Raw genomic sequence first — 24,692 nt, 5'->3', positions numbered from 1 at the left:
AACCTATGTGAGGGGACTACTAACCTTGGAGGGGGTGCTCTAACTGTAATAGTACTCCACACACGCAGGTATTACTGTCCCCCCACATAAGTAATGCTGTAAGTATAATATAATTATAACAGTATGTTGTGGGAAGGGGCAGTATTACCTATGGGGGGCACTATTACAGTAATAGTGCCCCTCTCCAGCTAATAGCCATCCCCCTGTGCTCTGATTTATAATTATATTATGCTTACAGGTTACTAATGAGGCTCCCGGATCTCTACAGGCTCACAGAATGTGTATCTTCTATTCTGCTCCCAGAAATTTTTCTATTGAGCCACTGGAACCCAGGAGCAGAATAGAAGAGTAATGATAGGTCAGATCATAGCGGAGAAGGGCAGAACATGCCCCTAGCACTGTTGGGGCACTGAGGAAAATTTGCATTTAGTGGCTCGGTGCATCTTGGCACTCAGTGTCTGCACCTGACTTATTTGCAGGGATTATATCATCTACCGCCTGAGGTGAGATACTTAGCTTGCCTCATGGCAGATGTATTCCAGTTGGCCTATTTCTGATGCACACCGTGTAGCATGTATAAATATGATCATTTTATTCTCTAGGTTTATATTATTTACAGTCATACCAATATTCATATAATCTTTCTTAATTTTTGTGACTTATATATTTAAAATTCTTATTATTTAAAAAAAAATAATGCTTTGACATCCATAGGTTTTTCCCTTTTTTTTTTTTTTTTTTTTACAACAAATTTTTGTAAGGGCTTATTTTTTTTTGTACAAAGACCTTCAGTTTGCATTGTTGCCATTTTGATGTACAGAAGACATTTGGTTGGTGGATAACCCCCTCCCCCCCCCCCCCCCCCCGGCAATTTTGGCGTTATTCTTCTGTATTTTTTTATTTCACTATGCAGCATAGATTTGCAAATTTTTTACCCAGAATCCCTGGCAGAGCAGGAATGACTTGTAAGTCTCCGTACTGCCTATGTAGGCACACACTCTCCCTGATGTGTACGATTATCCCCTGACCCTGGTCTATAGTCTCTCACTCTGCCAAATCAGTATCCCTACACTATGCTGAGGAGGCCCAATAGGCCAAAACAGCGCTGTCCATAGCTGGGAATCTGTTCCTTTTGGAATAGAAATTCTAATTTGGCAATTAAATCCGCATCATGATATTAGACTTTTTAACTGTCATGCATGATGTTAAGGATGCTGCCCTCTAGAGGGTGGCGTACAGAGTGCACTGTTCTCCTAATTACAGAATAGATTTGCATATTTTTTATGCAGCATCAATAATAAGGTAACCGTATAGTTCAGGTCAGTAGCACAAATGTGACATAGAAAGTTACCACTTGAAACATACTGCGATTCTCCCTTCGCCATCTTTATAAGTAAATAATAAACCTTCTGAATATCCAGCTCCATTAGTTTTATAATCCCTTGTTCTTCAGAATAAATATACAGTAAACTGCAGCTATTTCCATGATATCATAGACTTGTATCAAACTATGAATAAAGCAATTCATTCTTAAACATACCTTTTACCGTGTTGTAATGGGAAAGCAGATTAATAAAGGGCTTACTGGACTTCAATTAGAGGGTGAATTATTTTCATTTAACTACGAAGCCTCCAGTGTTATTCCAGGAATATTTTATACTCTCCTGCAACATTTCATTATCATAATACATTTAATGATAATTTCCCTTGAATAATATAACAACCACAGTCCACAAAGCCGATAACTTGCTGAAGAAAAGTGTTCTACTGGTATATTTCTAAAGGGAAAAATGTATATCTAATAAAGCTGTAATTTTTTTTACAGAATAGCAGAGGACTACAAATTATTTTACAGTGCAGTAGTAGTAGCATGCTACTGTGCATGCACCCGCGCAATTTTTTATCAATGGCAGTTCACGAGTGCCGGAGGAAGAAGGGACCCGAGGACATCGCTGGAAGAGGAGGCGTGGCTGAAGATGAGGTTGGACCCTGAATGCCCGCCCACCATGCACGATAGATAAGGTTAACATATTCTTTTTTAGGGTTTTATTTTAAAACGGGGGTGGGGGTGGTTTAATATAACTTTAGCGGTGCCTGAATAGCCTTTTCAAAGGCTATTCATGCATATGTGGGGCTCTATCAGCATAATTTTGCTGATAGAGCCCCTTTATAGGGGTTTTCTGGCCCCATATCAATTTTTCATACTGACAATCCCAGAACCAATCCTATACAAGCAATAGCAGCTCCATCCACTGCCTAGTGGTGCTTCCAAGGCATTGCAGCACTGGTACTTTTACTTGTCTCTGGCACCCAGAGGCTGATCTGTGTGGGGTCTGGGTGTCGGACCCCAAAAGATCAAATACTTATGGCCTATCCCCTGGACGGGTCGTCAGTTTGAAAAATCGATTTGGTAATGGATAACCTCTTTGTGGCCGGGTCTCCATGTTGGGTAAATGCCACAGTTTGCCCACAATGGAAATGCCGTGGCAAAAATGTGGGCAAATCTAATATATTTCTGTCTTAGGAGCTTTCTAAAGCCTTATTCGTGTGACCATTGCATTTGTTATTGGCCTATCTCTATCCATTTTCACATGACTGTAAAAAATGTATTGCAATATTTGACAATTCTTCACCCAAGACTTGTTGAGCCATATTTGTGCACAGAATAGTGTCCTTATTGGAGGTTTTTGCACAACCTAAAGTAATGTATATACTGTCCATATTTATTTTATGCATTTTAACTTCACAACGTCAAAGTCTACCATCATATTTTACGTCCCACATTAACTTATGTTGCGTTACTGCAATACAATTTACGACCTTATCGTCCTAAAATAATCCTCCTATTTTGATTGGCTTTCATTTATTTTCTGCGTTCTCGACTTTGCCTCTAGAATCTTCCTGTTGTACTTATAGCTGGGTGCTTTGCCTGAGGCAGTGCCAACACAATGTATCAGCCAGCGGGAGATGGGACCATTGGGAGTATAAGCAGCCAGGAAGGAAGGAAGGAAGGAAGAAAGAAGTGCAGAGAAATAGAGGGAAGCTGATCGGATCACAGCACAAAGTCTTTGATGAGAAGACAGGTACAGAGAGTTTACAGGAACACAGGACCGATTTGGATTAAAGGCTTTTTAGTATGATTCAGTGACAGCGGCTATTATGGGTATATAGGACTGCTGGAGACAACTCGGTGAGTTTCTTGCACTTTACTGTATTTCAAATTCCTTCTATAGGTTCTAGAATTATGTGAACATTTTATATTGTATAAAATCCAAAATGAATATATACAAAACTAAAAATCTTCTGGGCAACAAAAACTAATAATTACAACGATGATAAAAACTAAGTTGTAGGGCGTGATGTTAACTATGTGCTACAATGTCACCCTTATGATCTTGCATTGACTTAAGAGGGTGTCAATAGCCACCAGTTAGGGTGGAAAAGTTGTTATAAATAGGGTTGTGAAGATTTTTGATACTGACTATAAGTAGTTGACACTCTAACTTATGGGATTTTTTTTTTAGGTTATTTTATATTTTTGCTTTCAACTGTGTAATGACTGTCAGACCAAGCACTAGAAGATGGAGCCGGGAGTTTGTACCTCACACAGAAGTCCGATCAGGTTGCAGCTCCCGGGAGAGGTCTCATTCCAGGGAAAGACCCCGACAGAGGCAAGTGCCTTTATCTTTATGTGCATTTTTTTTTTGCTTTTTTTTTTTTAATAGGTTTTCTTAATGCAGTATTTTTTAATTGTAATGTTAAGAAATGAATTCAAATATAACAAAAATATTGCTTTAAAAAAAGAATATAGAAGCTTCACTCCAAGAAAATAAAAGTAAATTGATCTAGAATTGACAGCTAAAGGCTAAATGTTCTTTGTCATCATTTAAACATTGAGATAAACCTACAAAGCTGGATATATAGCGTCAAGTGCAAATAGGGCCATAAAATTAGATCATATAGCTATTATGGGCCCAAGAGTGTCTTAAGTTAGTTTATATTTTTAAGTGGCAAAATAGGGGAAGAACCAGCCAAGCTCTGAAGGTAAAAGCTAATCTACTGGTTGGGTGAATACTTTGCTGTCCTACTATAAAACCACCACCAGACCCTCCAGTGCCACTACAAGGTTGCCATTTCCTAAACTTTTATCCCTAAATTCTAATCTCTTGTCCTGGGGGACTAACTTATGGCTTCTTGTTGGGGATGCCCTCCAGTTAGCCACAATTTAGTGCTGAATTTCTGAGAACACATATTGTATGTAATATTAAAAAAAAATTGCTCTTCAACATACTGTATTGGGAAACACTTGATCTACAGATGGAAATGCCCAGTAAATATGAAGGATGGTATAACGTCAAGGGGTTATCCAAGTTTCAAAAAGGTATACCCATTCTTTTAAGGGATTTTCTGTGAAACAAATATCAGATTGTCAGGGTACTCCCGCTGATCAGCCACTAGATGGAGAACAAAACCGGAAGCCGATAGCTCTGTTCAGTGTGTATGGGCTGTACTGAGTTACTGCAGTTCAGTTCCCATTTGCCTGTATAGGAGCTGAGCTACACTAACTCAGAACAGCCACTCCATATAGATGTTGCTAAGAACAGCTGATCAGCAAGGGTCTTGGTTGTCCTAAGGAAAGGTCATTAATATGGTTTGCCCAGGAAACCAATTGAAATAGACTAGCAGTGTTAGTTTGGTGGGAGCTACAGCCAATCATCTCTTTGAAGGGAGATGGTGCGACATTCTCTGAAGGCAGTGTCGCACCATCACCAGGGAGATAAGTTGCTAGAAGATGAGTCTGGCAGCTTCTTCCTCCCATCACTTAATTCAGAACCCGTGCCAAATATATGCGGGTATTGGGAGAGATAACTGTCGGCCAAAAAAGCGTTCATCTGACAGATGTTGCATGCAGGGTTTAGATGAGTATTGTGGGATACTGCCGTCTCATATCGATTTGCTTCAATATAAACTGCTGTTTATGTTTTATGCTGAAGGACCTAATAAAACCTAGTGGCCATATTTGGTAGTGCAGCTAACCCAACAGAACGTATGCCTAAAAGCAAAATGTAGATTGATGGTTCCTTGTGACAACCAGAGGACACTAGCCATAAACATGACCATGTACTTGTAGCAGTGAGAATCAAAGCCATGAGTTTCACTTACCTCTGTCAAGGATTGTCTGCAGCTACAACAAAGGAAAAGGAGAATCTTCATGCAATGCAAAGATCCATGTCTGTCAACGCTCTTAGAAGAGTTGAGCCAATTGTTTCAACAATCCCAGGTTATTGCATAGTGTTACCAATAATAAGACCGCTCTTTCTACTAATATTATGTTAGGAAGTTCCCTTCTACCTTTTTAAGTCTAAATTTTCAGTCTCAGAATCAACAAGTGACTTGACTAGTTGCAAAGGGTGCAAATAACAAGCTCGCAATGTGGATTCTTTTGTCCAGAACCCCGAATGGTACAGAATTAGATATTTCTATTCAGGAAAACGCACTTAAATCCAAGTCCACATGTGCTCCAACACAACAGAAGTGCAGCACACACCTTGTTCTTGGATTGTCCAATATTAGAAACCAGACGTCTTCACTGAAGTATGTTGTCTGCCTCCAAAATGACGCATCTAAGGGGTATGGCAGATGTAGCACTATCAGATGACAGCCGTAACTGTTAATGAATGAAGTGCAACATAGTGTAATACTGCAGATAGTTTCAAAATAGGAAATTTAAACTTATAAAAATAATATAAAAAGCGCTTTGTACATAAAAACAGCAGCATGACTTGTAACACTGCCCAACTCTGGATGTATTCTTCATGGCTTCTTCTGGGGCATTATTCCCTTTAACCCCTAAGGGCTAGTTCACACAGAGTTTTTTGCAGGCAGATTTTGACGCGGAATCCGGCTCAACATCTGCCTGCAGAACTGGCTCCCATTGACTTCAATGGGAGCCGGTCACTTTTTTTTTCTGCTAGCTAGTAGTGTAAAAAAGAAGCGAGCTGCCCTATCTTGCCGTGGATTCCGCGGTTGAATTAGCCGCGGCATCCGCGGCTCGAGACACACTCCTGTTTAGGCCCATTCATTCGGCCTAATCAGGAGTGGAATGCCACAACAGAATGCCGATGCACTGCATCAGCATACCGTCGCGGCTAGCCGCGTAGAAGTTCACACGATGGAAACTATTGTCTACCCTAACAGTCACTAAAACTGGAAAAACCCTCCCAAAAATGTCACATAACTCTAGTTCCTTATGTATATTTTAATCCTTCAACAATCTAACACATTTTAGCCGTAAAAGAAGGCAGGGGTCTTCAAACTATGGCTCGTGGACCATATGCGGCCCGCCTAGGACATTTTTCCAGCCCGCCAGCTGTGATGGCCATCACCTGGATCGCTCACTAACGGGGAAACCGGTACAGGATTCCTTATTAGTGAGCAATCCTTTCTTTCAGCTGTATGTGCAAAGGTGACCGCAGCCTACACTGACTACAGAATGTGACCTCTGCCTTGGCGCAGGCGCGATCACGTAAGTCCTCAGCGCCTGCATTCTGAAGGAGGAAGACGACCGGCAGCTCTTCATGGAACTTCAGGTAAGTATGATTGTGTGTTTATACTTTGTGTGTGTGTGGGAGGGGGGGAGGGGGACTACTGTGGAACATTTAATATTGTGTGTGGGAGTTACTGTGGAGCATTTAATATTGTGTGAGGAGGGGGATACTGTGGAACATTTAATATTGTGTGGGGAGGGGGCTACTGTAGAGCATTTAATACTGTGTGGGGAGGGGGCTACTGTGGAGCATTTAATATTGTGTGAGGAGGGGGGCTACTGTGGAGCATTTAATACTGTGTGGGGAGGGGGCTACTGTGGAGCATTTAATATTGTGTGAGGAGGGGCTACTATGAAGCATTTAATACTGTATGAGGAGGAGGGCTACTGTGGAACATTTAATATTGTGTGAGGAGGGGGTTACTGTGGAACATTTAATACTGTGTGGGGAGGGGGCTACTGTGGAGCATTTAATACTGTGTGGGGAGGGGGCTACTGTGGAGCAGTTAATACTGTGTGGGGAGGGGGGCTACTGTGGAGCATTTAATACAATGAGGGGAGGAATTTGTCGATAGTTTTTTTAAGCTATATTTCAGCTCTACAGTGGTCTGAGGGACAGTGAACTGGCCCCCTATTTGAAAAGTTTGAGGACCCCTGATCTAGGTTGAAGCATAATAAATCAGTATCAGCAATATGCAAATATGCAAATAAACAATTTGGAGCACCAAGGGCAGTTCTGTTGCTCCAAACTGCTATGCCCCACACTGCTCTAATATGCCATTGCAAACATGAGAACAGAGGGCTTGGCAAGATTTCAGTATAGCTTCTTGGTGCTGTCATTCAAAGACGAGAGGAGGGAAGCATGGCGTATTAGAGCAGTAGGGGACGTAGCCGTTTGGAGCAACAGAATTGCCCTCAGTCCTCTAGATTGCTCATTTGCATATTGTGAAATAAATTAATGTTTCAGCAACAGAAGCATGAAGTTACATTCAGATGAGGCTGATCTATCTGTGTTGCTGGTTTAACCCCTTCCCGCCACAGGCATTTTTTGATTATCAATCTTTGTTGTTGACATCTCGCCATACAGACCCCTTAACTTTTTAATTTTTCCATCCATAGAGCTGTATGAGGGCTTAATGGTTGCGCAACAAATGGTACTTTGCAATGGCTCCATTTAATATTTTGCATAACGTATTGGGAAACTGGAAAAAAAAATTCAGAATGGGGTGGAAAACTGTGCGACATTCTTATGGGCTTTTAATGGAACTCACTGTGCAGTTAAAATGATATGTTACCTGTAGTCTATGAGTCGGTATGATTCTGGAGCTACCAAGTTTATATCGTTTTATGCTATTTTAACTCCTTCACAAAAAATTCTGAAACTGCAAAAAAAAATGTTTGTAATTTTTTTTTTTTAAGTCTTTGTAGGGGGATTTGTTTGGCCCCCAATAGTTTCCCCTCTGTCATGGTAACGGATTCTCCTCAAAATGGTGGCAGCAATGGGCCGCTGGGAAAATGGCGCTTCAGTCAGCTTTGGTCAAAGTGCTGGGAGCGTTAATACCTGTGATCAGTGCGCATTAATACTGTGTCTCTGCTGTATCACACCCCAGCGGCCCAGTGGTTATAGCGTCTGCTCTGCTACTGAGTGGCTGCCATATTTAAATACCCAGCATCCACCTTACTATTACAGCTAATGTCGGGAATGGGTTAATAGGCTTCACTTTGGTGACAAACTCCCTTATATCCCTCTCTGCATTTCTGCTTTCATAACTTTTTACATTTTATTTCAATGTAGTTTTTCCAGACCTTGTATTTTGTGGTTATGTTTGGCTCTCTGATCAGTTTTTATAGATTTTTTTGTTTTCTAGAACTGAGATGAACAGAATTTTAAGCTTTATTGTATTTAGCATGTAGAATAAATATACTAAATTTTATTATACGGATAAGGTGATACCAATTGTGTGTTTTTTAACTGGTTTTCCTTAACATGGAAAAAAATGTCTATTTTTTACTTTTTTCTGTAAAACCACGTAGGTGCTATGATCAGTATCTAAGGGGTTAAATGGCAAGTATATTCTCTAATAATGGGGTGTGATACCATGAACAAAAGTTCCCTTCCCCCCCAGGATCAAGTGACAGGGACAGGAGATTCAGCATTCTCCCCTATCTGTACACTGTATGCATTCCCTTGCACATCTAGCTGAAATGAGAGCTGCAAGCCTATGCAGCATCACTTTAACCAGTAATATCTCAGAATTTGTTGGGACGCAGAAATGATCTTTTATATTATTTTTATCTTATTTTAAAACCAATATTCTTGGCTTTAAAACAAGACTAAAATTATAGCTCCAGCTATGGCTCCCTCTGCAGTTTCCCTGCACGTCTCCTGCTCAGGCAAAACTGTTAACAATTTTGTGCAAAGCCAAAGTGGGAGATGGGGGGAAACTGTTAGATGGCTAAAGGGGTTATGCCATGAAAATTGTCAGTGGGTCTAACTACTGAGACCACCAGCGATTCTGAGAACAGGAGGTGTTTTATCCCTGTTCTGAATGCAGCCAGACCCCTGGTGGATGCAGATGTGCCCCGGCTCCCATTGGTTTAAATGGAAGTACTGGAGATAGATCAGCTATCTCTGGCACTCCCATTGAAGTGAATCGGAGAGGTGGCGCATCTGCATTTCCAGGTTTTACAGTATTTGAAGTCAAAACCAGGAGTGGAATTTACACCTTTACATGCAGGGCTGCATCTGCCATGAGCAGCTCTCCTCAGGCGGCAGATTGTAGACTACTCGGAGGGGATTGTTCCGTCACTTTCTATTGGTACAATTAGCAGCGGATCAAGAAGGAGTGGTTGCCTCCATCTTACATTCTCTGTTGCCTCTACAGTCAGTTACTTTGAATTTTCAAGTGGCATACTGTCCTAGGAACTCAGTCACTCACTGTGACACTACCTGTCTGTCAAGCATGACTCAGGAACTGCTGGTTCCCATCCCTGTGCATTCCCCACTCCACCAGCAAGGTTGTAAGTTGTGCTCCAGGCTGCAAGCATTGATCTGAAGTGGCCGCTCCTGTGACTGGTGGGGTGGCTGCATCGCAGCTTCCCATCCTCACCCACTCCCCTAGTTTGCCAGCAAAACTGGTCCCAGTCACGGCTGCTCCAGCTCATCACCAGCGCCGCCACTTCAGGGACTCTGCAGTCTACCACCTGAGGCAAGATGCTCCTCTCACCTAATGGCAGATCTCGTTCTGAACCCAATTTATTGGGTTGGGCCATTTTGTTTACACGGACCAATGATTGGGAATGATGGGAGAGGTAGGTTTTCTTTCACTTGGAGCAAAAATTCAATTTGCAACCCCTTTCCCCTGCCATCCCCAAATAGGGTAGTTGCACAAGTGAGATTAGCTGCATACATTTTTTTTACAGCAAATGTGCAAATATCTACAAGAAAATACACAGCAAAAAATGTAAATATCTGTGTGGTTTTGTTGGAAATTTGTCACTGTAGATTTTACTGAAGATTTTGACAAGAAGAAAATAAGTAAACTTGGAGAAATTCTTAATATAGTCCCCATTTGGTATTGACCTTGTCTGAATTATCCTCCCATGCACAGAATGTAAATCTACACCAGTGAATTATACTAAATTTGTCTCTGTCGTGCTGCGCCCACTTTTGTAAAAAAAAGGGAAGTTGTGCATCTTTGGTGCAAAAAAGGTCCATGCAATAGTTGCGCTGCAGCTATTCCCTTCTATGCCAATTATCTTTTGTACAGGGAACCATAAACTTTTCCCATGCTTTGAAATTTACAATTCTGGATTTTTCTGCAGATACTTTGGTAATCCACAGCAAAATATGCAGAGATAAATTTTATTGCAGATCTGTTGCCAATTTTGTCGTCTCTATTAAAATCAATGGGAAACATCCACTGTGCAAAATAAATTGATATGTTGCATAAGTAAAAATCTGTCCTGAAGGTCCGTTTTTTCACTGAATATTTTTGCAATGTGCAGAGGAGATTTGTCATATTTGTCATATTCTCTATTTCCATGATATTATCTTACACTGTAGATTTTCCATGTTCAAATTCACCTTGAAAATTATAAGCAAATCCATTCCATGTACATTTACGTGTGTACTCATATGTACTGAAATGCTGTGATAAGATATCAGAATGAATATATTCTTAGATGGAAAGTCCCGCACCACTCCAGTGTTGTTGCCTCAATGGTCCTTTTGATGTTCCCACAACTTGACTGCTACAGCCAATTACTGATCTTAGGCCCGGGTCACTTCTGTGTTCGGGCCATTCTGTTTCTCTAGTGGACTCCCCAAAGAGAAACCCATTTGCAGATGTGGATCGGGCCTAACTCTGATTGGCTACAGTGGTTGTGTGTGGGCAGTCAGAGCATCACCAGTCCAGAGAAGCAACACAGACTAGAGGTGGCGCTAGAGTAGTGGAGGATTTTTCTGGTAAGTAATTTGTTTGTTACCTTATCACATCCCCATTGTTACACTTCTGGGACATTAACTGTAAAATGTACTTGTCACATCCTGGAGTATTAGTTGTTTTTAACTGTGTAGTGGCCATGCTAGAGTACTGCAGATTAGTTCCCATTCACTTGAATGGAAGCAGAGTTGCAGTACTGCAACATGGCCACTATACAGTGTATAGAGCCTTCTGTTTCTGTACACTTTATAGTTGTGGCACCAGACAGCAGACAGGGGAGGTAACAGGTGTTAGAGCCCCACTAACCTGATATTGATGACCTATCCTCAGGATAGGAAACCCTGGAAAACCCTTTAAGTCATAATTCATTACATACACTACTTCGTGAAGTTTTATGCTTGTGTAGAAAAAAAAAACGTAAAAAAAAGAGAAAAAATGCTGTGAAAAATATACGTGTTAATAATATATAATCAAAATGAAGTGAGTGAACAAAAGAGAAACCTAAATCCCCTCAATATTGGATGTGACCTTTGCCCCTGTTCCTTCCACCAGTTCTCGGTACTTGCACACAGTTTTTGAAGAAATTCTTTTGCACAGCACTATTTGTCCTCACCAGTTAAAGTGTTCATAACAGGTGACTTTGCACATGTATACATTATTTATTGCAATGAATAGATATTCATATGTTGTCCCATGAAGAAGAACTACATATGCACTATGAGATGAGCAATGCCTCACTCTTGGAAGAGGTCCCATCTACAACAATATTTCCTTAGTATGTCTCATACATAATACACTCTGATTTTCTTGTTCAGTATATATGAATGATCACAGTAGATCTGCCTGGTGACTATATTACACAATATTATGATATGAATAATAGACATGCTAGGATATCTGTGCAGATACATGTCCTACGTAGGGGTTAAGTGCATTGCTCAAATACAGATACATTTCCTCTAGAGCTGTGAATTACTACGTAATGCACAATCCTGCATCTATCTATCTATCCAGCAATCACTCCATCTAATGACTGAAGGCTGGACTGGAGGTGGAGACTGTGCCCAGGCTATAATATACCACCTGTACTGGCAGATCAGTGCTGGTGCCATCACCGCAGGGAGCCCATACACTTTTCTCAGGTAGCATCCTTGTGTTGTTCTGGCTGGTAATACATTCCTCTTGTATAGAACATTAGATATTTCTTGATTCTGTGTATATTGTGTATGTTATCTAGTCTGTGTACAGGTGGCTGTGACTAAAGGTAGTTGTAACTGGTAACTGGTTTGGGTGTCTATTGAACATATCTATAATAAGTAACTTGATTTATTCTTTGTAAGGACTTTATAAAGGACTGGACATTGATTATATGTGGAGGAAAGGAGATTTAGATATCTATATGGGAAAGGGATCTTTACAGTTACAGTAGTCAGGCTATGGAATGCCCTATGGAGTAATGGCAGATACTACGATATGTCAGGAGTCTTATGTAATAACACATGGTATCTAAGCAGTAATGATGTATAGATGATCAGGAATGGCTGAACTAGATGGACATTCTACAACCTATGTATTTCCACAATTACTTCTATGTAAGAGGATTCCCTTTGCTCGCAATGACTTATTCTGGATTGTACATTGCGGATAAGCCAATTGGCTGTAAAGGTGATAAATATTAACGATTAACTTTATACTCTGTAAGTATTCTCGGATCATTGAATAGAAATCAATGGATACAAGGCTAAAGATTATGGCCCCCTTTAGATTGTTCTATTTAGGATGTCCACTTAAACTTAGGGTATTTTACTGATGTAAGAAAAGAATAAAATGTCAGGTTTAGGTTTTATATTTTCTCTCTATAGTCATAAGATTACTAATGATTGGATACAACTTTATGTGTTACAGATAATATTTAATATTGATGACTCAATTTGACTGTACATTTACAGATTATAGTGAATATCTTCGCATGTATGTCCAATTTTATAATATACTAGCTGGTACCCGCGACTTCGTCTGCGGTGATTGTAGAAGTGGGTATATACAGGTGTGGGTAAGGTTTTCGTGCTGTGTATAAGGTTTGGGATATGAAATGTAACTTTGTATCTTGTTTTTGCTGTAATTCAGAGAATACGTGAGACTTTTGTGTTGAAGTTACTTTGTATTTGAGCTGCTATATATACGGTGTTGTGAGAAACTTTACATAGTGACTTTGGGACAGAGGTATTTGAAGTTAACCCCTTCCCGTCGAATAAATGCATTTCTGCGACTTTCTTAGAGGCTTTGGTTTTACGGCGTTCACTGTGCAACCAAAATGACCTGTCCCCTGTATTCTGTGTTTCGTTACGATTCCGGGGATACCAAATTTATATGGTTTTATTTACATTTTGACCCCTTAAAAAAATCCAAAACTGTGTGAAAACATTTTTTTTTTGAAAAGTCGTCATATTCCGACAGCCGTAACTTTTTTATACGTCCGTGTACGGGGATGTATAGGGCGTCTTTTTTTGCGGGGTCGGGTGTACTTTTTAGTTCTACCATTTTCGGGAAATGTTATTGCTTTGATCACTTTTTATTCAAATTTTTATCAGAATCAAAAGAGTGAAAAAACGGCGGTTTGGCACTTTTGACCATTTTTCCCGCTACGGCGTTTACCGAACAGGAAAAATATTTGTATAGCTTTGTAGAGCGGGCGATTTCGGACGTGGGGATACCTAACATGTATATGTTTCACAGTTTTTAACTACTTTTATATGTGTTCTAGGGAAAGGGGGGGTGATTTGAATTTTTAATCCTTTTTATTTGTTTTTATATTTTTTTTTACTTTTTTTTAAACTTTTTTTTTTTGCATTTATTAGACTTCCTAGGGGTATTGACATGGGTGGGCGGTGTCGCGGATTGTCAGAGCGGTGGGGGTCGGCAAACATGGCTGCTCCGGAGCGTTAAAGAGAGCCTCCTGGAGTATCGTTAAGGGGAGGGGCAAAGTGGTAAAGTATATGTATATGAGATTGTGTGGGGTTAGGGGCTAGGCTGCAGAGGGCAATATGAATTTTGTGGCTTGCTATGGTCCAAAGTGTGTGAGATTGCAGAGATGGAGGTGTGAGTTTGGGTTTTGTGGGGGTCCTGGCACAAACGTATGTGCGCTGTTGTGACGAAAAGTAGCCTATTGCGCAATCGAGTGTAGTGACTATGTTTGTGGAAAATTTCAGCCAAATCGGTCGAGCGGGTTTTGCGTGAATGAGGAACAAACATACAAACATCCAAACACACAAACCCACAAACATCCAAACTCACAAACTTTCACATTTATAATATTAATAGTATATATATATATATATATATATATATATATATATATATATATATATATATATATATATATATCTGTAGTGTCATAAAGCCAAAGATTTTCTGTATATTTCACTGTTTGGTAATACAAGACATTGATGTGGCCAAGTGACAACCTTATTGATGTTCAGTACCAGCCTTGTAATTATTGAACTTTTTTTGAGTTCTGTTCCATTGCAGGTAAATGTATAAAGTAATATGTATTGGTATATATTTTATATGCAGTAATGCAAATTTAGCTTTTACTGTTTTGCTTTAATCTGAAAGAAATTAGAAATCAGTTCTTTGTCTTGTCTATACTAAGCATAGCACGATCAAGTGCCATTTCTATATTTACACAATGCCGAATCTGATAGACTGAATTAATTAAAAAGTTCTTAAAGGGAAACTAAACCTAGAAATGAGTGATAAAATCTAAGCTAAGCTATCTAAGCTATTCTATGTCAGTCTGTGCAATCTTCTTCATATTTCTCAGATTTGTGGAATTCCTACAGATAACACAGGGTTAATCGCTTGCTGATCAGTTCCATTATTGGCTGTGGAATAACTAAGGGGCAGGGTTTTATCTATCTATCTATCTATCTATCTATCTATCTATCTATCTATCTATCTATCTATCTATCTCCTATCTATCTATCTATCTATCTATCTATCTATCTATCTATCTATCTATCCATTTTGAATCAAAATAGATTCAAATGAATTCATGTAAATTCAAGTGGATGAAGAGAGAAAGTACTGTGACCTTTTTTTTGCATTTCCTACGTTTAGTGTTCCTTTAAATGGGATTATCTTTTACACCCAGCACCTGCACTGATCAGTTGTTTGAAAAGACTGTTGCACTTGACCTTCCAAACCTCCAACCAAAAAGGCTGGAGGTTTGGAAGTTGTAGTCTGTAGGTGACTGGCATCTACATGTGCTGATCTGCCTATGTGATCATCTTCCTATCACAAGAATAGTCTATTATAGAGATTGCAGTATTTGTTGATCAGCTTGGGAGTCACATTGGTAAGGTGAGGTAAATAGACATGGTCTGTCCTGTCGTATGGAAGTCTCTGCCCCAGGAAGTGGTGATGGTGGATTCATTAAACAAGTTCAAAGAGGGCCTGGATGCCTTTCTTGAACAGAAATATATAACAGGCTATGGACTCTAGATTTTAAAGGGGCTCTATCAGCAAAATTTTGCTGTATGAGCCCCATATATGAGTGAATAGCGTAAACCCCCATCCCGTTTTAAAATAAAACAATAAAAAGATATATGTAAATCATTCCTTTGCATGCACGGGGGGCGGTCGTGCACGATACGACATCATCTTCTGGAATGCCTACCTCTTCTTTCTTCTTCTTTCGGCGACGCCCACCGGTTCTGGCTCTTCCTGGCTTCATCTTTATCTTCTTCCGGCGGTTCAAATACGATTGGTTGAAATCCGGCGCATGCGCAGTAGCGCTCCCTCCGGAGCTACTGCACACACTCCGGCGCCATTTTTCTCAATGGCAGTGCCGCCGGAGTGTGCGCAGTAGTTCCAGAGGGAGCTCTACTGCGCACGCGCCGGATTTCAACCAGTCGGATTTGAACCGCCGGAAGAAGATGAAGATGAAGCCGGGGAAGAGCCAGGACCGGAGGGCGTCACTGAAAGAAGAAGAAAGAAAAGGTAGGCGTGCCAGAGGATGACATCGGTGCACGTTCAGGTATGGTTTACCTATATGTTTTTATAGTTTTATTCTAAAACGGGGCGGGGGTTTAAAATAAAATTAGTGGTGCCTGAATAGCATTTTTAAAGGCTATTCATGCATATGTGGGGCTCATACAGCAAAATTTTGCTGATAGAGCCCCTTTAAGGACTCCAGATTCGGAAAGGAGTCGGATTAGAGTCGAAAAGGAGTTTTTTCCTTCCCCTGGATCAACACTGTAGGGATTGTAGGGTTATAGGTTGGACTTGATGGACTGATATCTTTATCCAACCTCATCTACTATGTAACTATATAACATCTACTATGTAACTATGTAACATCTACTATGTAACTATGTTGATTCTTAGAATGAGCAGTAGCTATTATGTAAATTTACTGTGTTGCCAGTTCTCAGAAATGAGACACATAGAGAAGTAAATAGCTCAACGACATACCATTACCATTATATGTATGGATCAAATCTATAACTATCAGCTAATAAGCAATGATTCAATTTGTTTTATTTCTTGTTCCCTCAGACTATTGGAAAATTCTACAGATTTTGCCAGAATGCAGAGTCGCCGGGGTGGGATACTGGGAAGTTCCCGGACGCTCTACTCCAGCATGTCTCGTAGTATTGAGTTGTCTCTGGATGAATTAGTATGTTTTCTTCTTTGTGTCTTTTAGCGCAAATCCAGTTCTTAATTTTGACTTTAAATCTTATCCTCACCTTCTTCAGGATGCTGTCAAATTTATTCAAGAGAACTTTAGGAAGAGGGAATGTGTGTCATATACCAAGGATTCCAAATCACAGTAAGCAACACAACGACTAAATTTTATTAAAAACTATTGATCAAATGTACATACTTTAATCGCAAGGGAACCAACAATTCTCTAAACAACTCTTCAAAAAATGCCAAAAAATAAAACACTCATTTTATTGACATACATTAAAAATGAAAAGCGATAGATTAATTGATGGCAGTGAAAACTGCCGTTCCCCACGCCTTGGTGATAGGCGCGGGTACTAATTGCGGGCTGAAATTTTTTAAAAATCTTCTTTTATTGCATAAAATACACAAAATATATGTTTTGAGGAATTCTAGCTGTAAGACATCCCATGTACTGCACATTTAGAGAGAATCTGTCAGAGGAAGATTTTTCACCTACCATAGTTAGTGACCTTTCTAAAGTTATATTCATCATTTCATCTGTGATCAGTGTGGCTCTTGGTAATTTTTACATGGTGTGAGACTGTTTCCTAGACACACAACGTGTAGTGGTGGGTTTAGGTACTGCAGTGTTGTCCCATAAGCTTCAGTGGGACCCCATTGTAGTATCTAAACCGGCAATTACACAATGTATGGCAAGTGAGGAGTGTGGCTCCCTACATGTAAACATTACCAGGAGTCGCACTGTCCAGGAGCAGCTGATCCATGGGGTCATGGAGGCCTGAATATTCCATAGTTGGATAACCCCTAAGTATTCAGCAGCTATGATCACAACACAGATACTATGCTATGATGGTACTGTTTATCCTGATTTTCTGAGTCAATAAAAATAAAACCACATATCTCCCAGATGGCAGCAGAGGGAGAGTAATATTCTCTATGCAGGACTGTCCCGCTCAATCCAGGTCAGTTGGTGGAACCCCATTACAGTTGTAACCGATATGGATACACTGTTGCCCTATGGTTAAAGTAGCTCTGGCTATTGGTCTTAATGTAGAATGTAGATGCAGGGATCTGTCCGATTGCCAGCAATGGTGTTGGCAGTGTTTTTTGTCTTTATCAACTGGGGTTTATAAATATAAACAGCCGAACTTAATGAACCTTTTTTCCTACCCACTGTATAATCCAGTCTTCTTATTGCAGGGAAAGTGTATGTAAATGTGGATACCCCAAAATGCAACATATTGAAGGAACTCAAGTCAACACAAGCGATAAATGGAATTACAAGAAGCATACAAAAGAGCTGCCCACTGATGCATATGGAGATATTCAGTTTGATGCATTTGGCAGAAGAGGAAAGGTGGGTCCATAGTCAGTGTCCAAAGCATTGCAAAGCAAATGTTAATAAAGCTTTAAGAACACACGGCCTCAATGTGACTACTGACTACGTACTGTCTACAGCATAACTGATAGAGCATATCCACTGGACCGTCACCTACTTTAAAGGGGGATTCTCTTCTCAGACTATTATGGCAACTCGGATGAAGGGAGCTTATACTGTATAAAGTCTTGGTCAGTGTATAGAGCAGTTATAAAAAGCATTTCTAATTGTGGACATGCAATATTTAATTTCCCTTGTAGTGTCTCTGCAGGGAAAATGAACATGTGTTACTAAATTTCCACTCAGAATACCATTAAACCCATTTAATATACAGTTAAGCCCAGAAATATTTGGACAATGACACAATCTTCATGATTTGGGCTCTGCAGTGATCACATTGGATTTGGAATTAAACTGAGATACAGTTGAAGTGTATGCTAGAATAATAGCCTATGACACATTTAGGAATTGCAACCATTTTTCTACAAAATCTTCAGGGGCTCAAAAGAAATTGAACAAATTGACATTCCAGAAATAAAATGTTAATACTTTTTAAAAGTAATTTTTAATAGTTTGGAAAGAATCTTTTGCAGGCAGTGACTGCCTGAAGTCTGGAACCCACGGACATTGCCAAATGCAGAGTTTGCTTCTTTGTGATGCTTTGCCAGGCCTTAACTGCAGCTGTCTTCAGTGGTTGCTTGTTTGTGGGTCTTATGTTTTGTCTTAAGTAACGAAAGGGCAGGTTGAGATCTGGTGTTTGACTCGGCCATTGCAGAATATTCCACTTCTCTGTCTTAAAAATCTCCTGGGTTGCTTTCGTAGTATGTTTTGGGTCATTGTTTATCAGTAGAGATGAGTGAACACTATTTGAAACAGCCGTTTCAAATAGCACGCTCCCATGGAAATGAATGGACGTAGCCGGCGCACGAGGGGTTAAGCGGCTGGCTTCCATTCATTTCTATGGGAGCGTGCTATTCGAAATGGCTGTTTCGAATAGTGTTTGCTCATTTCTATTTATCAGCAATGTGACGTACCATCCAATCTGACTTCCTGCATTTGATTGAACCTGGGCAGAACTTATATTCCTGTACACTTCAGAATTCATCTTCTGTCACATCATCTATAGACACTAGTGGCCCAGTGTCATTGGAAGCCATGCATACCCAGGCCATCACACTGCACCACCATGTATACAGAGAATGAGGTGTGCTTTGGATCATGAGTCGTTCCAAGCCATCTCCATAGTTCTTTCTTCCCATCATTCTGGTAGAGTTTGATCTTAGTTTCATCTGTCCAAATAATGTTCTTCCAGAACTAATCTGATTTCTCTGGATTTTTAAAAAATTTTTTTTTAGCAAAGTCTAATCTGGTCTTTCTATTTTTGAGGCTAATGCTTTGCACCTTGAACCTCTGTATTTGCTCTTCTGAAGTCTTCGCTTTCTCATAGACTTAGATTCTAATACACCAAACTGTTGAGTTGGTCTTTCCTAGTATTTACACTATGTCTCTGATGATTTTTTCTTTTAATAATGGTAAGAGGACGTTTCACCACTTTGAGCACATGTGGTTTTATATAACGCTAGAAAGCTGACAGTGTGCTGAATTCAGCGCACTGTCGGCTTTCACGATCTGTGCCTGAGGTGAAGAGCTATCAGTGCTGGTACCGTAGCTCTTCACCGTCAGAAGGGCGTTTCTGACAGTCAGTCAGGAACGCCCTTCCTCACAGTATCATCTATAGCGTTGTACTGTGAGAGTGGGGAGGAGCGCCCCCACCCTCTCCTCACAGCACTTGTCCATAGATGAGTACGGGGGGGAGGCGTTCCTCACCGCTCAGCATCATCACTGGGCAGTAAGGAGCGCCCCCTCTCACAGTACAGTGCAATAGACGCTACTGTGAGGAAGGACGTTCCTGACTGACTGTTAGAAATACCCTTCTGACAGTGAAGAGCTACGGTACCGGCACTGATAGCTCTTCACTCGGGGCACAGAACGGGAAAGCCGATAGTGCCCTGAATTCAGCACACTGTCGGCTTTCTAGCGGTATATGTGCCCCAGCATGTGCCCCAGATGGTGAAAGGTCCTCTTTAACTTCCATTGAGAGCTCCTTTGACTGCATGTTTTGGGTTCACAGCAACAGCTACCAAATGCAAATGCAATACCTGGTATCAACTCCAACCTCCTTAATTGCTGATGGATTAATGAGGGAATAGCCCATGTAGCCCATGAACTAGCTTTTGAGATAAAATGTCCATTTAACTTTGGTCCTTTGAAAAAGAGGCAGCTACTTATTACAGAGCTGTAATTCCTAATCCTTCCTCTGAATACCCTCAAATTAAATCTTCACTTCAAGCCCATATTGATTATATAACTAATTTTTTGGTAAAACAGCTAAAACGCCAAAACTTGTGTCATTGTCAAAAATTTGTGCATCTAACTGTGAATTTTAAAATTGTGTAGTTTAATATTCAGTAGTTACACTTAAATTATTAAGTAAATCATTATAGAAATAAAAGCTAATGTATATATGATGGTCCATGTCAATGGGGCCTAAGGATAGAATAACAAAGTATAATACGCATCTGAGACTCCAAAGCTTATTGTCATCCCATGTCTCTTACTTCTTTTAGTACATTCGCTTGTCCCGAGACACCGCCCCAGAGACACTGTATGAGCTCATGAATAAGTATTGGCTACTTAAAACACCAAACCTCATCATCTCTGTGACTGGAGGTGCTAAAAACTTCTCCCTCAAGCCACGGATGCGCAAGATCTTCAGTCGCCTTATATACATTGCGCAAACCAAAGGTAACATGGAAGACTGTGATTATATGAGTAGAAATGTAGAAGGTTGAAGCTTCAGAAAGTATCAGCAAAATTAAACCTAGGGCATTGGGTAGCTTTTTATTCATAGTTCTTCATATATATATATATATATATATAGATATATATATACACTCACCGGCCACTTTATTAGGTACACCATGCTAGTTACGGGTTGGACCCCCTTTTGCCTTCAGAACTGCCTCAATTCTTCGTGGCATAGATTCAACAAGGTGCTGGAAGCATTCCTCAGAGATTTTGGTCCATATTGACATGATGGCATCACACAGTTGCCGCAGATTTGTCGGCTGCACATCCATGATGCGAATCTCCCGTTCCACCACATCCCAAAGATGCTCTATTGGATTGAGATCTGGTGACTGTGGAGGCCATTGGAGTACAGTGAACTCATTGTCATGTTCAAGAAACCAGTCTGAGATGATTCCAGCTTTATGACATGGCGCATTATCCTGCTGAAAGTAGCCATCAGATGTTGGGTACATTGTGGTCATAAAGGGATGGACATGGTCAGCAACAATACTCAGGTAGGCTTTGGCGTTGCAACGATGCTCAATTGGTACCAAGGGGCCCAAAGAGTGCCAAGAAAATATTCCCCACACCATGACACCACCACCACCAGCCTGAACCGTTGATACAAGGAAGGATGGATCCATGCTTTCATGTTGTTGACGCCAAATTCTGACCCTACCATCCGAATGTCGCAGCAGAAATCGAGACTCATCAGACCAGGCAACGTTTTTCCAATCTTCAATTGTCCAATTTCGATGAGCTTGTGCAAATTGTAGCCTCAGTTTCCTGTTCTTAGCTGAAAGGAGTGGCACCCGGTGTGGTCTTCTGCTGCTGTAGCCCATCTGCCTCAAAGTTCGACGTACTGTGCGTTCAGAGATGCTCTTCTGGCTACCTTGGTTGTAACGGGTGGCTATTTGAGTCACTGTTGCCTTTCTATCAGCTCAAACCAGTCTGGCCATTCTCCTCTGACCTCTGGCATCAACAACGCATTTCCGCCCAGAGAACTGCCGCTCACTGGATGTTTTTTCTTTTTCGGACCATTCTCTGTAAACCCTAGAGATGTTTGTGCGTGAAAATCCCAGTAGATCAGCAGTTTCTGAAATACTCAGACCAGCCCTTCTGGCACCAACAACCATGCCACGTTCAAAGGCACTCAAATCACCTTTCTTCCCCATACTGATGCTCGGTTTGAACTGCAGGAGATTGTCTTGATCATGTCTACATGCCTAAATGCACTGAGTTGCCGCCATGTGATTGGCTGATTAGAAATTAAGTGTTAACGAGCAGTTGGACAGGTGTACCTAATAAAGTGGCCGGTGAGTGTATATATATATATATATATATATATATATATATATATATATATATATATGGTGAGGGGTGAGGAGCTATGCTACATTGGCAGTGCAGAAGTCCATGGTGATGTCTTTTGATTTGTTTAACCTCCAAATATAGACAACTTTTCATAATTGAATAGTATAAGGGAATATAAGAAGCTTTATGATATATCTTATTAAGGAGATCTGTTTCCTTCTTCACTTATTAAGCAGGATAATCGGTATCAAACTAATGATAGTACCCTGTAGAGCTGCTTCTACACTTTCCAAAGATGTATTATTTATTCTGCATTGTAGCTCCATTTTCATTAACATTTGCATTTTTTTTGTCATGCAAATTAACAGAAAGGGGCTTTAGGGGATTTTCTTCTCCTGCCAGGGCTTTGTTCTCTGCTCTAGATAACTGCCCCTAATTGCAGACAAAGGAGCTAGGCAACAGATAGGGGCAATTGGGAAGAGCAGAGAGTGAAGCCCTAGCAGGAGAAGAAACAGTTCTAAAGCCCTTTTAAGCTATTGTTCATAAAAGTGGAATCCTGATTTTCATGAAAGCGCATTTGCAATGCAGTACTAAAAATGCATCTTTGGAAAGTGTAGAAGCATTTCTACAAGGTTACTTCATTAGTTTGATACTGATTTTCCTTCTGATAGACTCCCTTTAAGTTATTCTTCTGCTCCTTATATATTACATTTACATTATATTAGTCACGGTATTCATCCTCAAACACAGAGCTCTATGAAGAATGGAGGAGTTGAGTAGGATTCTCCTGTTGACTGGTTATTTGATTTATTGCCTCCTCCTGTGCACTCCTAGCCTCTTATATACAACCTAGCAATGGTAAAAAAAAAAAAAAAAAAAAAAAAAAAAAATTCAAGGAAAAGCAGAGTGTAACAGCAGCAATTATTTGACTGTATTTTCTATCCCCCTCTCCTTTTCATAGACTGCTATGAAGAAAGGAACTGCCTGAAAAGTGGAGAAGAAAACATTATTTAATAAGATATATTACAAAGTTTAATATATAAACCTGCACTATTAATTTATGAAAAGTTGTTTATAATAGGAGGTATGCTTTAAAATTCACACCGTACGATTGGAACTACATGGGAACTGCAGTCACACACAATGGATGTGACCTGCAAAGTTTGGCTTCCATGCCCCTAGATAATGATATGTATGGGGTGTTTTTTGTCCATTCCCTACTGTGGTAAAATGCATTTATGTTTACTGTCACTGTTCATACCATATCGACACATATTCAGTCTTTGTTGGATTGCTCTTGGAAATGATCTTTTGCTCATTCCAGCTACAGTAAGCATTTTCTTTGTTCCTGCTTCCAGGTGCCTGGATCTTTACAGGGGGCACTCACTATGGTCTTATGAAGTACATTGGTGAGGTGGTCAGAGATAATACCATCAGTCGGAGCTCAGAAGAGAAAGTGATAGCCATTGGTATCGCAGCCTGGGGTATGATCTCCAATCGTGACACACTTATTCGGACTTCAGCAGCTGAGGTTTGGCCATCAATATGTAATATTATACAATGAGAGATTATATAGTAGTATTGTTTACAGTGTTTTTATTTTCCATAGTTGTGGGAGTAATGTCAATTTCATGCGTGTGACAACTAAGGACATTCTTGACTAAGGGCATAAGCATCATCTATTTAAAAGCAATAGTTGTAGTGGTTACTGTAAATGCTTCGAAATGAGAGATGGGCAAACTGATTCGTTTCGAGCCAGGTTGGATCCAAATATTCCAAATTGTTATAAACAGTGGTGTTCATTGCCATATGTATAGCACAGTAAAAATACGAAAGCCACACGTGTGTGAGTCACTGTGATGTTCTGGCTTCACCTGACATTACCTCACAGCCAATAGTCAGTGGTAGGTGGACACCTTATAGTGCTGATGTCATTTACAGTATATAAGGTGCTGCGGAAAATGAGGCATTTTAGTGATGGTGGAAGTAGTAGATGCATGTGTTCTACTTCACTGCATGATCCAAAACTATTTTTTTCAGCAATACATAGCACATAGTGCTGCAATCCTTGTAATACAGCAAGAAATAGAGAATTTTAAGAGCAGGAGAACAACAAAGTTTAGTCAGATTTAGGTAGATTATCGATAGAAATCATAGAAAGAAGTGAGGGAGAATATCTGCTGTGTGAGCCTGAATGCAGCAGTGATACAGACAGACATGGGACAACCAACCCATTCATTGTCAGTCTCCCAGTATGCGCCAATCTGAAAAATCACCCAATAAACAGTGAAACACAGCCTGTTAAGGGGATTTTTTGGGTTGCCTAATATACATACAAACTGTAATGGCAAAAAAAAAAAAAAAAGCTGACTGACGTAGTTCTAGTGAAAGGGTACGTTTCCACTTAGGAATTTGCCTTGGATTTGGAGGCGGAATCTTGCCCCGAATCCTTGACAGATTCTGC

General features: G+C 40.3%; 1 protein-coding gene across 1 annotated transcript in view; it reads left to right on the top strand.

Annotated features, from left to right (window-relative positions):
• Window positions 1–3,555: 3,555 nt before the first annotated feature.
• The window catches only part of TRPM8 (transient receptor potential cation channel subfamily M member 8), a 62,075-nt gene continuing 40,938 nt past the window's right edge, over window positions 3,556–24,692 (top strand). The window contains exons 1-6 of the mRNA XM_075283919.1: window positions 3,556–3,671; window positions 16,552–16,672; window positions 16,752–16,825; window positions 17,887–18,043; window positions 20,692–20,869; window positions 23,587–23,759. Coding sequence (XP_075140020.1) covers window positions 3,556–3,671; window positions 16,552–16,672; window positions 16,752–16,825; window positions 17,887–18,043; window positions 20,692–20,869; window positions 23,587–23,759 — 819 coding nt within the window. The remainder of the gene's footprint in view (window positions 3,672–16,551; window positions 16,673–16,751; window positions 16,826–17,886; window positions 18,044–20,691; window positions 20,870–23,586; window positions 23,760–24,692) is intronic.

Source organism: Leptodactylus fuscus, chromosome 8 (genome assembly GCF_031893055.1).
Source record: "Leptodactylus fuscus isolate aLepFus1 chromosome 8, aLepFus1.hap2, whole genome shotgun sequence".
NCBI lineage: Eukaryota > Metazoa > Chordata > Amphibia > Anura > Leptodactylidae > Leptodactylus > Leptodactylus fuscus.
The sequence above is the reverse complement of the archived record's forward strand: the minus strand, read 5'-3'. Positions and strand labels throughout refer to the sequence as shown.